The sequence below is a fragment of the Phoenix dactylifera genome, chromosome 8, assembly GCF_009389715.1.
Source record: "Phoenix dactylifera cultivar Barhee BC4 chromosome 8, palm_55x_up_171113_PBpolish2nd_filt_p, whole genome shotgun sequence".
Classification (NCBI taxonomy): Eukaryota; Viridiplantae; Streptophyta; class Magnoliopsida; order Arecales; family Arecaceae; genus Phoenix; species Phoenix dactylifera.
The window spans coordinates 30,786,327-30,804,233 of record NC_052399.1 but is presented as its reverse complement, the minus strand read 5'-3'; the positions used below and the strand labels follow the sequence as shown (position 1 = coordinate 30,804,233).

Genomic DNA, 17,907 nt, shown 5'->3' with positions numbered 1-17,907 from the left:
AACATCAAAGCCCATCATGTGGGAGGGGTCGAGGCATGCCTTAAAGTATAATAGTTTGCATCATCGATAAGAGTGATTTGATATAAAGATCTTCTCCTCAAACATTCCATTTTGTATTTTGAAAAAGAACTTCCCGAGTAACATCTTTTATTTGGAAAAAAGGAACCAACGCCATTAGGCAAGACTACAACGGGTGTGGGAAATGATCTCTCAAATAAGCAGGTCCAAAGCATATGTTTTAAGTGCATACAGCTATTAATTTGAACGTAGGACACCGGCCTTGAAGAAGAGCCCCTCTAGAGAGTTCTTTTGTAAAATAGAGTCAAGACCAAGGAAATGGGGTGCCACTATGTGTGATATTTTGTATAGATTAATCTCCAGACATTGGCTTATAAAAGCTAGCCTAACACCTCTCTTTAAGAGCATGCCCTAGGAATAGAGAAAAAAAAATTCTTTATGACTACTGCAGAGTTTTTCGTTCCTTTGGTCTTTCGATCACTTCAAAGCCATCCCCAACTGTGTTCGAAGAATGATACGCTTCACCTTTTGGTTCAAAGTAATGCCTTTGGCAGCGCCTCATGCTAGTAATAAACATGTTCATAGATGAAATATGCTCCAAGTGACTTAGGCCCTGTTTGGGGGAGCTTTTGGAGGGCCCTCCAAAAGTACTTTTATATGAAAAACTGTGTTTGGTAAATTTTTCAAAAAGCTGTTTCAGCTTTTGCGGGAAGCTGAAAACAGCTTTTGGGAGGAAGCTCCAATTTGGAGCTTTTGGGAGGAAGCTGTTTCAGCTTTTTCGGAAAGCTGTATTTTTGACAAAAATGCCCATATTAAAATATAATAATTACATACCTTGTCCCTTTATAAATCTAAAAATTTGCTGGAGCCAAGAACCCTAGCCGTCAGACTCCCTTCCATAAGAAAAGGTATTTTTCTCTTCAATTTTTGTATGCATCTCTTGAACCACATTTTAGAAGAAAAAATTTTTAATCCTTCTCCGTACTTTCCAAAATCAATTATTGTTTTTTTTTTTAATCATCAACCTCGCGGCCCACGCTGAGGTCCTCCTCGAGCGTGGACCATGAAGAAGAGCCCCTGGACCGCGAGAAATATCAATATGTTATTTTAAATAATTTAATATTATGTTATATTATAAAAAATAATTTATACTAATAATTATAATATTTTATACCTTTATTATTGTATTATACTATAAATATTATATTATATTACATTACATTATAATACATTAATATGTTATTTTAAATAATTTAATATTATGTTATATTATGAGAAATTAATTTATATTAATAATTATAACATTTTATACTTTTATTATTGTATTATACTATAAATATAATATATATTACATTATATCATAATACATTAATATGTTATGTTAAATAATTTAATATTATGTTATATTACCAAATATTAATTTACTCTAATAATTATATTACTATTATGCTATATTAACATAATATTAATTTATATTACAATAATATTATACTATATCGTATATTTATATATTAATTTATGTTATGTTTTATTATGTTCTGTTGTATAATACTATGCAATGTCCTTTATGGTAATTTTGTCATAAAAAAAGTGCTTTCTCAGTTTGTTTACCAAACATAAAACAAAGTACCACAGCACTTTACAAATGTAGTTACCAAACAGTAAACAGCTTTTTATAACAGCTCTACTTCAGACAGCTCTACTTTCAACAGCTCTACTTCCAACAGCTCTACTGCCAACAGCTCCCCCAAACAGGGCCTTAGTTTCTTGGTATCGAAGGCTTCCCAGTCACTACTAAGATGCATTTTGCAGGACATAAAGAATGACAATTCTAAAACTCGGTGAAGACCTATTCGATGGAGCAAGATCTCTCTTCTTCTTTATAGGAAAGTTTGATTAGTCGTAGCATGAAAGTAGATAACCGAGGTTAGAATAGTGGGGATTTGTTCCTCATAAATGATAGGTCGACCTCATGAATGAGTCGAGATGGCAAACACAATTCTTAAGATCAGTAAAGAACCTTTGGTATGTGGAGATTTTTCCCTTTCAAGTTCGATTATAGGAGAGATATAAGGCAAAAGGAAGAGTACTCTCCAGGCTTGGATATAGGTCCACAAGAAATTTTTCGGGCATTTTGAAGCTAGAAAAAAGATATAAGGAGGTCATAGCCCTAATGAAAGGCTTTCTCTATGCTTCTTGTGGTGTTTCTTGAGCTAAGGCAAGCATGCACTGTATCAAGTGATCCTAGCCATAGGTTCAAGCCCCAAGCCTTTGAACTAGCACTACAAGGCTCACCATAGGCCTCTAGAGCGAGGTTTTGAGCCTTATGACCAAAGCATAATTAGAAGTGGCCCTAGGGGGCCTTTTTCTAGCCATATCGAGTTAGAGCCTACCCATCCCTCATTGCAAGAGGAAATATTCTACTTACCATATCACAACACAATCATTGAATTAACTCTTCTAGCTTCTGCCATTGAAGCAATCTTGAGATCTTTCTATTTTTCATTTGGCACAGTACGCTGGTGTGACTATTTAACTCATCTTGATAGCTTGGGCTAACCCTCTTAGAGCATATCTTAAGAATAATTCTAGAAAGTGATCAAAGAGCGGGGAAAGGTGCATTTTGGGCTATTCCAATCAGTATAGTGGGCTCAAAATGAAGATTTGATTGCTATTGATGTATTAAAGCTTTGTTTCAAGAAAGAGAGATTTGATTGCTGTGATATAGGTTTTCTACCTACAATTAAATAAAATTAAAGATCGAAGCGAAAAGGAAGTGAACGTAATAGCTCCAACCCCTATAGCTCTCGAAGCTAACTTTAAAGAGGAGATTCTCACTACTTTCATTCTATCTGATGAGAGCACATTCAAGAGATGCTGCTTTGGCAAAGCATAGCCTTTGGTAAGGGACGGTTAATCTGCCTCCGGATCAATATGAGCATGATCACGTCATGGAAGACTCAAATCAAAGCAGACCTCCAGATTCGACGCAGTCAGATCGGTAGCCTTTGATAGGGTTGGCTCATCAAAGATTGTTCAAAGACAATTCTATAGCTTCAAGGGAAAGATTATTTTTTCACGACTTCGGAATCTGCATTGCCAGTTAACATCATCGATTGTAGCTTCAACTTTGGCAGTCGGCATTCCCTTCAGAGACTTGGACTATGTCAGAATGACTAAACCTTAGCAGAACTATAATTCATAGTGGAAGCTTTAGACCACTCATCAGAGACTAGTTTGAACTCTTATTAGAACAATTCAATATGCCAAAAAAATTTTGACCAAGCTATTGGCTACAACGACTATGACGATGGGGACAGACTAAACCTAAGCAAATAGGCATGGGATTTAGGCTCAACAGATCTGTAAGGCTCGAATAGAGCACTACCAGATATGGCAAGACTAGGGCGGGAAGAGGACTTAACTTAGCCTCTTTAGCATGGTACCTTGGAAGGATCTGGCCATAGCAACAAGAACTGGTCACCCTAGAAAGACGAGAAGGAGGGTGATGAGTGGGTCAAGCCCAGGCAAGTACGCTACTAAATTATAGCACTCGGAGTACCAAGGTATAGATCGAGACTAAGCTCCAAGCCAAGGATCACTTAAATGGGCATCTTTCAACTATGAAATCATGAGTTTAAGGGGCCCGGTAGGGGGACTGAAAACTCCATATTCTATACAAAGATCTAGCCAGAAGCTCTTCATTCAAACATGGAAAAATGCCTATGAAAGAAAGTACTTGGGTCATTCACCTAATACATTAATGTGTCAGTTGGATAGATGGAAAGATTCTATTGTTGAATGACTATGGTAGCACCTTCTTCAAGAAAGGGGTGCTCCTATTTATTCTCATCAGCTTTGGCAAATCCTATCGTAGTTCTTCAGCTGGTCTTGAATTATATGTTAGGCATTTCTACTATAAATATCTATCTGTGTCAGCATCTCTTCCTAAAGAACTACCAAATTGATCAGACCATGTTGATTCTAGCTTTAGCTTAAGCAGATGAAACTTACCTTAAATAAAGCTCTTTTTTTAGTTTTTGCCTATGCTTCAAATGCGGAACTTGGAACTATGCTTCTAGGCCTTAGTCTATGCTGGAATTTCTTTTCTTATGAACCATCCTTAGTATATCTTCCCTCCCTGCCTACCATCCTTCATCTTTGTTGGCTTAATTGTGTTATTTCCATGAGCCCTTAGGCCAAGGGCGAGTTTCTCTCTTTGTTATGGTTTTCTACCTCGGGCACAATAGCCCTAGAAAGGGCTTTATTCCTATGCCTTTGATTTAGTTTCAAGCTCCAATTAAGAGGTATTTCTAGTAGTGAAGACTAAGTGATTGATCTCATTATGGCTAAGCCAAGGCTTTTTCCGATATGGGTTTGGGTGCTCATGCTCCTATCTTATTTGCTTTGGATGTTGCAAGTCATAAAGATATTTCGGTTAGCACTTTATCGATATGATGTTGCTAGCAGAGGTTCCTATGTGCTCGTTTAACCTCTTTGTAAAAGATGGAAAGTCCAACTCATCTAAGTTGATGAAAAATATTACTAACTAGTGAGACCAACCTCTATGGTAGAGCTTGAAATCTTTTGTTCATCTAGATCCTACTATAGCTCCATGCTAGGACAAAGGACTCTTATTTCTTTCTCCCATGCTTTCCGTTGTTCAACAACCAACCATAGCTCTCTATAATTCTTCAGCTACTGCTCATATTGGAAAGAGAGTCTTTCTCTATCTGGAGTTTTTTTTTTTTTTTTTCAAACAATAATGCGTCAATTGGATAAATTCACATATTTTATATAATTATTATGGCCGTCCCATATGGTATACATGGGACCTCAAATCACAATTTGTGCCCGGAGAACCTTAAAGATCCCAACATCAGTTGGTCTCATGGCCACATGCTTGATGATAGGAGCATAAGTCCGATTCGAGCATAAGTCTGATTCTTTATCCCCAATGAAACCTCTTGCCCCCTTGAATGTTCCTCTCTACGAAGTACTCTGTTCGAGGGAATAAAGGCACAATGATCGACTGAATCCATGATGGAAAAAATAATTTTCTACTTTCAACGCGTTAAACTTGCAAATATTTGAAGACCGGAGATTGACCAGACGATGAGATTTTTTCTGGCAGCATTGAGAGATGCCGTCGGTCTCATACGGACAAGACAGAGCGCAACTCTGGAGGCGAGAACCTGCGGATTGTTGTGTGTGGTAAAGGCTTAAAAGGAATTGAGAATTTATATATAGAGAAGCATGCTTTTGAGGAATACTTTTTCCTTTTGAATAGTCTTTTAGAAAAAGAGCTTGCCTTTTTTTGGGTAAAAAAAGTATATGGGAGTTGGTCATTTTTCTATGGAATATGGTCCTACGCTGATGCCCCCAAGTTGGTAGAAGATCCCGACGGCCGCTTCGCTGCGCGGCGCACTTCACGTGACACACCTCGCCCATTCCATTTCCATCCTACCGTAATCCGTCCGCGTTTTGGACTGTCGTCCACCTGTCTCTCTGCTTTCTGCTGTACTAATCGCCTGCCGCCGAAGTAGACTATAAAGCTGTACCAAAAAAAAAGTAGACTTTAAAGCCAAAAGCTGCTTTCTTTGTACGCTCTGTTGTTGCCGTCGATCTTCCTTGTTTTCATTTCTTCTTGTTCGTTCACCGGTCCACCCACCGCTAAAAAGGAAACCCATTGATTTCTTTTCCGTAGGTACGTAGTTGGTTCCATCCTCGTATGCCCACTCTATTCGTCCAAATCCGCTCTTTTCATATCACGATGAAGATCTCTTGGTGCCGGTAGGTGTAAACTTAATTCTTGATTCTGCTGCGCTATCCGGGATCGAAGTGGGAAAAAAAACTGGTGGGAAGGGACAAGGGGTTGCCCCTAGATTGCCTTTTGTGGGGCGCGGGTCTTATCGCCATATATGGTTAAAAATATTTGTCCAAGTTGGAGCTCCCGCGACTTTTCTACAAACCAGAGCTGGAGCAGGAGGCAATCGTACTGGTAGGATGTAAAATTTTGATTGTTTACGAGATTAAAGTGGACAGGGCTTGCCCCGAAATTGGGTTTTGTCGGTGAAACTCTGCTCAAAATTAGATTTTGGATCTGAGTCTTTGGCTTGGGTGGCAAATTCTCGATGCTGGGGATCATTGGTAAAAAGGGCACAGATGTCGGTAAAGAGAACTCCTTGTATATTAGATTTGACTGAATTTCGTATATTTGTGAGGCATCTCTAATCGTTTCTTTGGTGCTTTCAGCTAGATGCTCTGTGGTGCATGCTGGTATGCCCTAATTGTTATTTTTACAGATTTTCTGTGTAGGGAGCTGGGGTGGGTGCTTAAAGTTTCCATGTGATGTGGGGGGACAGTGATAGCCTCAAGACAGCTATTTTGTCGGCAAATCTGGCATTGGAATCTGAAGATTTTGGATCTAGGTAAATAGCTTTCGTGGCTAATATACTAGTAAAGGTGCTGGGATATACGTGCAGGAATGCTATAAAGGGACTTCTCTAGATCAGATCTGATTGTTCTCTGCAGTCTGTGTAGATGATATGCGTGGATTGTTTCCTTTGGACTTAGATATCATGAATTGAGTGGACAAAGGATATGGGCAAGTAAATCCTCTCGCTCTTTATTTTCTTCTTTAAATTTGCTAATGGTGTCAATGGATTTGATAAATTCTTTTGGTTTTCTGTTCTTACAGAAGAAGTGGGTAGTTCCACAGGAGGTTTTGGTAGTCCCAAAATGGATTTTTTATTTTTTTTTTTAGTTTTTCTTTTTAATTTTTATGGTTTCGGACATACAGCAATGAGTTCTGCTAGTTCTTCATTACATGATGATAGAGGCCAGGGATAATCCAGAGAAAAGCTTTGTCCAGATAGAAGTTTTTTTATTATCAAATTATATTGTTTGAATTTCGGATTTGAATCAATACTTGACTGGTTTTTCTGTTGCATGAGATGTGCGAGGAGAGGTGTTGGTCTATGAAGAAACTTCTGTGATTGAACTTGATTTGATATAGGTTCACTGATTTTGTTGGTTTTTCCAGTAACATGTGACATGAGTGCAAAGCTGTTGACCCTACATATTTTCACATGTGTAGTTCTGATTCTTAGTGAGTGGGTGACATCTGCATCCTGCTTCTGTGGGATGCAAGAAAAGGTCTTTAGAATGATAATTAATGGTATAATTTGATCATTTTGGTTAGAGTTTCAGCGTAGCTTCATGCACTTTGTTGATGGTTTGAGACTATCCAGTGACTGAGAAAACAATAGTTTGTGGGAAAGTTCATGAAGGCAAACACTGGGTCAAAGCGTAGAGGTTGAAGATAGGCAACTTGCTTTTATTGCTGCTGTTTGTTAACTGATATGAGGGATAGCACATCTCTAATAGCATGTTGTGTTTAAGAATCTCTTCATCCATTGGATGTGCTTCGGTGAGTTTTCCTTGGGTTTGTTGCTTTTGTGTGATCAGGGAAACAATAGTTAGAAAGAACCATGCTTTTGGAAAAAAGATAGAAGTATGTCATGTTAATGCACCAGTTACAGTCTCGCTAAAGAACATTGACAATAGAAATGATGAGTGAGTTGTTACCATTCTTCCATTCATAAAATACAAAGCATACAGAAAGTTTCTTTTGAGTCATATACGATGAGCTTTGCTCAGTGGATTTTGTGTATGTTACATTGTGTATTTTTCTCATATCCATGGGTACTCCAGTTGGGAGATTAATTAAGATCTTTTTGTATTAGATATGTTAATACTGGAAAGGACAATGGCTTAGAAACTTTGTAAAGCAGAATGCTTTTACTTTCTTTACTACCACTCAGATTTACAATTCCTACGAATTTGTGCATATTGTGGGACCCTCGTGAAATATTGATAGGGTCTTTAGATTTGGCCTTTGTTCTTTGAGCAGACAAGGTGATGGAGCTTAGATAGCTTTTGCTAACAGTTATTTTTTTCAAGCATTTGTCTATGCATTCTTTTTCTTGGACATGAGCATGCACATACACTTTTTATTTGATATTTCAGCCATTCACAGAGAAACTATCAGAATAAACTTTGACTTTTACTTTATTTTTTTATTTTTTTAATTTTTTGGGTAAAAGATTGGTAATGCCTTCGCCATTTCATTAAGAGAATGAAGTGGAACATCAAAAACAGTGAGAAGGAAACAGAAGGCAAAACAAAAGGCATCCCCTGAAGGGAACCTACAGAGGAGGAACTTGAATTATTGGTTTAATTCTTTCATGTGATTTTTCCTATTTAAATTTCAAAAGCTTCTAGCTTGTTGGACTGTAGTTTTTATACTTTTGTCTGTCTATTTACTCTATTTGGTAATTTATAAATGGCGCTTGGTTAGCTCTCAAGTGTTTTCTTTGCAGAAGTTGGGCCTTTGTAGTTTTATTTACCACAAAAGAATAATCAGAAAACTTTTTGCTTTCGGAAGATGCAAGCCTTCTACTGGTACCTTAACCTGCATGTTATTCTCCATCTCAATATAATCGGGATCTTCTTAATAAGTAATTTTATTTTGAATACAGGGAGAATATCTATATAATATTTCTAATGATTTTGGTGATTCAGTTGGATTCATCTCTAACATATCTTTTTATATGGTCCAATAGTAGCATATGGTTGATACATAATTGGCTGGAGGTAAAAAATATTTGATAGCTGTATGGAGGTTAAAATGGAGAAGAAACAGAAAGTTCTAGAACTACGAGAAAGACTGGACAAGACTCTGGCTTTGCCTGATCTTGCAAATGAAGAGTCAATCAAGTCACTCGTTACAAAACAACTTCTACGCTCCTCGTGGTCTGGCATGAAAGGTTGGGATTTTGTTTAATGCACCTTCGAATTGCAACCAATTGTGATAGAATTTGCTGTAATAAATTCACAATTTTGTTTTTGTTTTTATTGCTTGTGTATGGTTCTTATTTTCCATCTTTCTGGTCTAGCAAGAATATTATCACTCAAACTTACAAATAAAGACCCTCATGTTGTCCAGCTGGTTACAGATTAGATTTGCACTTATATCTTCTATGAAATCCATGAAAGCAATATAGTATTACCTCTTGTGATTATTGTTTTCATAGATCAGCCAAGATTTAATATAGAGTAGTAGTACAAATTCTGAATGTAAATATCTGAGTTTTATATTGATCTGTTCCATATTGAGGTTTCTCCTTCAGATGGCTGTAGTTGCTAAGTGTTACATTTCTATCTCATGAAATTGTCTGATGTACTAATTTCTTTTCTTGTGGAGGCTGTAATGCTTAGTAATATTATTCCCTCACGATGTTATATATTCTTGGCATGCTCTAAATTTCTCTAACTTTGTGTTGGACAGGAGACATAGAGCCTGTTGTAGAAAAACGGGCAAGAGAGGTTTCCAATTTTCTTGAGATGTTGAGAAGTGCTTCAGGTGGAATGGAATCTCTTAAGGCTCATGGGACATCACAGAGTGATTGGAAGGTATCAGTATTATCTTGTATTTGTTTTTTCTTCAAAACATGATTTTTGAATTCTTGAAAAAATTTTAATTTAGATTATTAGTTTTGTTTTAATTCTTCATTATCAGCAGCATCAGATGTGAAGTCCTTCTACGTGATGCAATGAAATGGTAATATTAGTGCATCTGTTTCAATGGATATAAAAAATAATTTGATGATTTAGTCTATAGCTATGGAAGATTTAAATCCAGTTTACTCATAAAAAGTTAACCATATATTCATGTAGAATCTGTTTTTCTTATCTACGAGTCACAATGACGCCCGCTGAGTCTAAATATTTAGAACCCTAAACCTACAAAGTAAAAATTCAAGCTCATTCTGGTTGCCCATGCAGACATCCTAATTTTAGGTTACCGAGCTGAGTGGAATATCAATCATTGAAGACTTACCAAAAGAATCATCTGGGTCTCCAGGACATGCCAAAAAGACCAATTCTGTAAAACAATGACAAACAATACCTGTATCTGACTATGTTAAAGAAGGAAATAAGCAATGGCAATTCATCCAGCTGCTGCAAAATTGTTTATCCTGGAAAATTGGAGAATTCTTTTTTCACACTTAGCAATAAACTGTTTTTCTGTGATAACTTTTGTCACTTCATCCTTCACTTAGGCTCCCTCCTAAATTAGTTATCTAAAAAAAATTGTCATTTTCCCCATTGTCCTAAACTTCCCATCATGTTTCCTCACTCTTCATTCCTACAGTTCACCTTCTTCTTCAATTATAGCCTGTTTATAGCTCCATGAAATAAAGTAATACCCTTTTATGCATGTGGAAAAGCCTATCGTCCTCTCCTATATAGTCTACCTTATCCCCCTTCTGTTCTTCGATTTCCTTTAACATTTGCATATCTAAGTTCCTGATAGCAACTCTTCTTCTGATATCTAGTCCTTGTAATATGCTCCTGAACTGTTACATTTATCATCATTAATAATGTCATGATTGTATCTGATATTCATGAGAGTCTGTGGAGGATCCATACATGAATGTTTTCAAGTCATGAACTCGTCTTCTGCCCATTGGTCATCTGGTACTATCATTATTAACATGGAAGTGTCACTGTTCTTTTTTGTTCTTTTCATCATTACAAGTTACATGCTGGCATTATTTATTGATGTTTTTACACCTTCCAGATAAAACAAGATACAGATCGTTTTCGTGTGATGTATCGTGAAGGTCCCCATGGCACCCCATTTCATACTCTTCTTACTGAAGGTTACGTTGATGGACCTATTGATGTCTGTAAGTTGAAGCTTCAGTCTTATAAGACTGTTGTTTTTTGGCATTTGGTTGCCAAATAAAACTGACACTAAAGCATATATAAGACTAATGCTCTTTCTTTCTCATAGGTTTATGTGTTTCATGGGAGTCCACTCTCTATAAAAAATGGTGAGTGGATGGATTAACATGGCTGACATATTATTGCTTATTTATAATTTTTTTTCCTTATGCATAATGTTACATTTTCATGTTTTTGCTATTCATTTGCTTTCTCTTGTAGTTTTCTTTATTTCAATAGAAGCCTGGAGTTCTTTGAGATGATATATAATATCAAGATTTTAATTGGGTGCCCTTGGTTATTGGCCTTTGAGCAACATCAACTGTAGCTTGCTAAATTTTTGGTTTTAAATTTTATCGAGAACGAATATTATGTTTATGCTAGCAGCTCTTGTCCTAGAGGACTTGAATAGGGGTCAAGCAAATTGCTTTTCTAGATCTCAACAGTTTACCAGATTAGTCTTATTAAGAGCCATACTGATAATGAGCAAAAAATTAGCTGACTCCAGATTTTATTATGATATTGGAACTTTGTTTATATATTTTTAAAATTAGGTTTTCAAGAGTCCTGTCATAAGTAGGACTTGTCACAAGAGTCCTACTTTAGATACGTGTTGGGTTGGGTAAGTCATAAAATCATGAGGATGTGGTTTATGGGTATTTTAGGTGTCTTCATGTAGAGTTTTGTGTGGTTCCACTTTTTGCATTTTAGGAAAGGTTTTAGTGATTAGTTACTGGATTATTACAAGGCCTAGTTTACTTGTAAGTCATAAAAACAATAAAGTGGTCTTTGGCTGTCAACTAGAGGGTGCTGTATTTGAAATAATTGAATGAATGAAAGAGTTATTTTGCCAGGTTTGGCCCTTCCTATGATCCTATCCCCTCCAATCTCTCTCTTCTTTATCTCTCTTTTGTTATCTTCAATCTCTGCTAATATTATGTGTCTTTTGCTCTTATAAGTGTCATTTTACTCTTGTTTTTGCGATTACCAGAAAACACCTTTTCTGTGTTGTTTTTGTAACAGGACAGTAGGCTTTTTTTTTTATGTTTTTTGTTTTACCTAAACCCTTTTCTCATCCTCTTCTTAGGTCCGCCTAGCCCTCATAGGTCATCCTTAATTTTTCCTATATCACATATTCTTTTTTGTCAAATGAGGAGCCTTAAAACAATTTATGTGGATAATACTAGTGAGTCTTAGAATATCCCCAAAATATTTCTATCCTTTAGGCCTTGTGGCGCATTCTAGCAAATCTGTGTATACATTCTATTTGTATCATTTTGTTAGCAGCAAACTTATCTGGCATAGTTAAAAATAACTAAGAAAAAAACAGTTTGGAGTGCTTGATGCAAACAACAGTGATGCTATGGTCCTAGGCGAAACTAAGTTTTACGGGTTTTTTTAAAGTCTAATCAAACCCTCCTAGAATTGGCTGCACATTAATCTATGTGGGTCGTCCTGTTACCTATTTTAACTTGAATCAGTTGATTCATGTTTTTGTTCTTTAAATTTTTATTCGGTGAAGTATATATTATACAGCTTTGTCATCAATTCCATTCTATTCCATCCAGAAAGGCTCATATTTCATACCACATACAAAACCTATAGAACAATTACACAAGGTGGAACCACGTTGTGTGGATCAGAGTTTATTTCAATATATTTAGGGGAGTGAGGAGTGGAGTCAAATCCTGTTTTGCTCTGTTCCATTGTACATATTAATAATTACTTGTCCTTAGTTGGTGCAACTCCTAGTCCTCCTTTCATGTACTTGTTCCTCATCCTACTCTTCCTTGTTTTATCATGCATCAATTGTTTGACACATTCGTCTTGGACCTTCTTTATCACTGAACATTTTAAACTCTAGGTCCAGACCCTTCACACTACTTCCAAGAGCTAATTGATCTCTGATTTGTCATTTCCTTATGCAATAGTTCATTTTAGACTTCACTATACTTTGATTAGGCATTCATAAACATATTTTTGTGTGCCTCAAGCTGAGGTAGTGCAACAAGTTCTTGCACTTTGTGAGCCAGAAATGCTCCCAGCCCATAAGTTTCTTACAACTGTATTTGTATTTCCTCTGGTCGCCATAATCTAGTAATCCTTTTCTTTCCTATTTGAAGCAACCATGTAGTGCAACATGAATATTCGAACTAAAGGCAAATAACTTCGTACAGATGTCAAACCTTTCTTAACCCCTACGCATGATGATCTGGTTTTTAACAATAGCATAGGAAAAGATTATAAACAACTCCATATTGAGATGCCAGCAGTGCTTGAAGAATGATATGCCCTCAGTTAATTCACTTGTTTTGATAACTGGAACATTATTACAGCACTTGGGAGCAGTTTGGGCGTTAAGCTGACTAAAGATCATAGCTTCACGGCCCATATGCTGAACAAGTATCTTCTTTTCCAGGTGGCCACAGTACAACTTACCGACATTCAAAATTACCATGTCCACCTGTTTGCAAAAAGTCAGAATTGGTGAAGAAATATCTTTAGTAAGGTTGGTTAAGCTTTTTGTCGGTGAATGATTTTGGAGTCTTTCCTTGTGCTTGGTTTGCCTTAAAAGTTCGATGTATAAATTTTTGTTCTTTCACTATTTGGAAGAAAGAGTGAAGGTTGCCTGGCCAGTTTCAGATAGAGAGGCTCTTCTGCACTACTTTGAAATTGAATACTTGAAGGAAGATCTTATTCTTGTACTAATCAACACGGTAAAATCCCAATATTTTGCTTGTATTATTGTTGAACTAATTCAGTGATTCTCCTGTTGTTTAAAGCTTAACAGTCTAAGCTAGAAATCGATATACTTATGCTGTATATTCTCTTGTAGATTTCAGATTCGGAGCATATAGATATAAGCACTCATGGGTTCAGTAGAGATGGAATTCCTGAAGCAAAAGATACAGTACGGGTAGATTTAGTTGGAGGCTTCGTTTTGCAAAAAGCTAGTGCCAACAGAAGCTATTTCAGGTAAGTTGCATTACGAGATTGTCTAACCATCTAACCACATTCTCTCAGAAGATGGGATATGCTGGTAATATTATACCGAGATAAATCTTTGGTGAGGCTTGCTATGGTTTCCAGTTTCATCACTCAAACTACATCATGTTCAACTTGAGGAAATTACAATTTACCATCATCGTTTTTTCTCCATATTGCTTACAGGATAACTATGCTTAAGGATCCCCATGTTGTGTGCATTATTCAGGTGGCATGATGAAACAACCATTTGCCAGTCAAAAAAGCTAACCATCTCAAGTATCTAGGACTAGGTATCTAGAGAGAAAGGTTATATTTATCTTTGATAATTCTGCCAAAACTTAGCTGAATATTAATTACCAATAATAAAATCGTCATATACAACTGGTTTACCAGGTCTGGGACAAAGATCTAGCCATGACTGAAGTTTGGAAGATTTTATATTGTTTAATTAGGGACCATCAGTTAATTTTGTCTAGCTTCCTTTCTGCCAATGATGGAAGAATAGAGTAAACACTAACCTATTGCTTAATTTTGTTAATTGCAAAAACCATATGTTTTACTTGTCTGCTTTGAAGGATTTCTAAACTGCACAGTATTGTAATATAGATGCCCTTTTCACTTAATATTTTTATGCCATATGAAGGGAAATAGAGCTCATTTGTGTGCTGCAACCTTTCTCTCCAATTCCCATAATGGCTCCAAAGCTTCCACCCTATCTTAGATCACTTGTCATTGCTACTGTTTTTATATACATACTAATATCAGTATAATAGAATACAATGATTTAATGGATAGAAACAAACTATTCTAGAATATTTTAGTATTATTGTCCTAGGATCTTCCAATCCAAATATCCCCTTTCCCAATCCCATGGTTGCTCGTGATTGTAGAAATTTGACAGGATACCCGCAAGAACGTAACAATGATCTCTCTCTCTCTCTCTCTTGTTCTTTTTTTTGGGGGAGGCAAACAAGGATCTTCTTCAATGACCAACTGTATCTACTTGAATAAACATTCCAGCTTCAATATCTTGCTTGCACTCTTGCCCTTGTTGACACTTCTGCCTTCTCCATCAAACATCATATATTTTTTACCATTGTTAGTTAAATGGATATGCTGTATTACTTTTCTGATTCTTTTCATCTTATGTTGCTAAATGTGCAGCCATTGGAAATGTAGTCTCTTTTTTCCAATTTTATGTCAAAAAGCAGTACTTTCCAAAGTTGCTTAGTTGCCATATTCTCCATCTACACATTGAAGCAAAAGAAACAGTCAGATTAACAGAAGAATCTGCTCTCAAATTTTTATGTCCTCATGATATTGCTCTCAAATCCACTTATGCTTTAGGCTTCTAAGCTCTGCTATTTTCCTCCATAAATGTTCTCTACTTAGTAGTTGTTATGGCCAATGAGACAATATTTAACCTTGCCAAAAGATGATAAGTGTGTAATAGCAAAGTTATATGGAAAAATAGCAGTCATTTACTTTTCAAGTGTATGGAGTACTCATGAATGCCTGTATTTCGTTCATGGATAGTAAAAGTAACTTGTCGAGATGCGTACTAGTTTGTTGTTTATTTATTTCCTGCTATTAGAGTTTTTTTTGGAAATAAAAGAACCTTAAAGTAAAAGTAATTAGCAACTATACTTCGTTGATGATCTTCATAATATTACAAATCAACACCCATGCCCTAGTTTTAATATTTAGCTTTTTTTATCTTCTTTTTAATTTAGATTTTCTAGTTGTCCAGGGCTATAGCAAATATGGACATCAAGCTGGATTTTGTGCCTCCATCACTTATCAACTTCATATCAAGGCAGCTACTGGGCAGTGGATACAAGCTATATCAAAAGGTCTTATTTTCATTTGTTTAACGTGTACAGCTAGGGGACATTCATTATTGCTATCTTGTATTATATGTTCCACTTATTCAAAGAGAAAGGGGGAGGGAGTAACAGTTTATCTTCCAAAGATAAAGTAAAGCCAAAGACACAGCCGTACCCCATAAAAAAATATTATGCCACATAATAATAGCTAAGATTTTTTATATATTACAATTCAATTTCGTTATCATGAATTTCAAGTCAGCAGAAGTATAGTTTCGTTATCATGAATTTCAAGTCAGCAGAAGTATAGTTTTTCAATGCTTACCTCAAGGGTGGGTATGGTTGTAAAGAAAATTAAGTGGAAATCTTGTTTTTATTTGGCAAAAATAGTTTTTCATTTGTTTGTTCAACAGAAAATTTCAGATTCTTGAGAACGTCATGAGTATGTCTTTTGAAAATCTTTCTATTACATGGAAAAATTCTCCTTTTCCTTCTCCTTATTTTTCCTTGCAATTTAAATGACCTATAGCAGAGGGATAATCTAGTAATACCTGACTGTCATCGATATTGCATGCTTCTGCTGCCAATATTTGGCATACATTTAGTTTTTCAGTGTTAATCGTTTAATGCTGGAATCGAGGTCATCCAAAAATAACCTAGCAAAAATGATGAACATCCTTTGCAGGCTGTTGGAACTGTGGCCACCAGTGATGATGATTACCGCAGGGCTTTAGAAGGACCAATGTATATTCAGGTTCGTGAGGGCCTGGATTCACACAACAAATTCAAGACAGATTTAGTGGGAACAACAGGGGAGAAACTTACAGGCCCCATCCCTGGGGAGCATACAGTAAAAACCACTGTAGAAGCAACTGTAGAAGCAACACTAGTAACAGATAGTTCATTTGTCTCTGAGATTGTAGAGGAGGAGCCAGAACGGCATCAATGTTTGGAATTGGATCAAGTCAATAGTGCCCCTGCAACCAATCCAATCGCTGGTCAGGAGCATGTTGTCAGAGATGAAGCTTTTGTCAGTCCTGAGGTGGAACATGCTCTAGGCATATTAGATAGTGCAATTACTATTATTCGAAACCGAGGTTCTAACATCCTGACCAACTGTTCATCAGCTGATCAGCAGTTACTAGCTTCTGAAGCAGCTGCAGAGGCTGGTTCTGCCAGTGGTGGAGATGCAATTGAAATCGGTAGCAACATGGAAAAAACCTCGGCCAGTTCTGAAGCCAGGTCACTTGCGAAAGGTTCCAGGTCAGTTTAACTAATACAATGATACTTAAACCAAGTTGGATGCTAGAATTTTACATTCTTTATAATTTAATACTTCTCCATAAGCATATATTACGAAGTATCTCTGTCAAATGGAATTACATCTATCGCAGTACTGATATCACATGCAAGTTGATGTTCTCTTATTAATGCCTATAATCCTTGTAGAAACAGCACCGTGGAGTCTGCCCCACTATCGAAGGAGAGATTTGCGATTTTGGGCAACACAGAGGCAATTGATTTTAGGATTTCTTCCCATAACAAGTTGATAGAATCCAAAGTCACCATGGCACAGCCACCAGTGTTGGAGAGCATGAGAAGGGTGTGCGACGAAGGCAGCATCAAGACCGATTGTTTTCACGAGAATGGTCTTTATGAAGGAACGTTGGGGCGAAACAGGGAAAAGAAAAATTGGTTCTGTTGCTTCAGTTCAAGTTTCGTTAGAAGTTGAGAGAAGACATGCAATTATTTCAGTAAACTGTGACAGAGAGCTGCTGCTCTTTAGAATACAAATGAGATGTTATGGGATAGCTTAGAATTTGTCGTGTTGTTTGAAAACTTACCCCCTTAATTTCTCGAAAAGAAAAGATTCTGCCATATACAAATAAAGATGTAATGTCGTCATGTTTGTGGGGAAGATATATCATTGCTGATAGTTCAAACTCAAAATGATGAATCATTAAGTGTTTGATTGCATCTGAGGATTTAGCATCCAGGTTTAGTCTTTATGATTCATGGAAGCATCAGTCATGCATGGAGCATGTCTCCATGGCTACAGAAGCTAATTTTAATTCAATCTGCTTGATTAGGAATTAGTTTTAAACTAGAAGCTAATTTCAACTTGATGATGTGTCTTAAAAATCATTAATGTGAAACGATCCCTTAGCAAAGTCAATGGGATAGCCTCTAAACTTGTTTATCTCTCAAGATTTTGCTGGTATAAAAATATATTAATATCTTATGAACTTTTTTTTTTGTTTGAGTATAATACTATTTCAAT

The 17,907-nt window shown here is 36.4% G+C and overlaps 1 protein-coding gene across 11 annotated transcripts; it reads left to right on the top strand.

The window, feature by feature from the left end:
* Positions 1-5,562: 5,562 nt before the first annotated feature.
* LOC103707495 lies at positions 5,563-17,603 on the top strand. Of its 11 annotated transcripts, none has more exons than XM_008792087.4 (12): positions 5,577-6,189; positions 6,324-6,449; positions 6,553-8,849; positions 9,371-9,495; positions 10,667-10,775; positions 10,883-10,922; positions 13,232-13,321; positions 13,430-13,529; positions 13,649-13,788; positions 15,551-15,653; positions 16,312-16,889; positions 17,076-17,603. In XM_008792087.4, exons 3-12 carry the CDS (start codon positions 8,699-8,701, stop codon positions 17,356-17,358), a joined length of 1,719 nt encoding a protein of 572 aa, XP_008790309.2. In that variant the 5' UTR covers positions 5,577-6,189; positions 6,324-6,449; positions 6,553-8,698; the 3' UTR covers positions 17,359-17,603. The 11 variants fall into 11 exon arrangements, 10 of the variants coding, with proteins under 10 accessions (XP_008790309.2, XP_008790316.2, XP_008790301.2 ...); XM_008792094.4 differs by having other exon boundaries at positions 5,577-6,449; positions 6,553-6,629; positions 8,649-8,849; XM_008792065.4 differs by having other exon boundaries at positions 5,578-6,449; positions 6,553-6,629; positions 8,646-8,849.
* The last annotated feature ends 304 nt before the right edge of the window (positions 17,604-17,907 follow it).

Coding starts and splice junctions, on each gene's coding strand:
- LOC103707495 (XM_008792079.4), top strand. CDS start 8,699: ATGGAGGTTAAAATGGAGAAGAAACAGAAAGTTCTAGAACTACGAGAA. Junction 9,496..10,666: donor CATCACAGAGTGATTGGAAG/GTATCAGTATTA, acceptor TACACCTTCCAG/ATAAAACAAGATACAGATCG. Junction 10,776..10,882: donor TGATGGACCTATTGATGTCT/GTAAGTTGAAGC, acceptor TCTTTCTCATAG/GTTTATGTGTTTCATGGGAG.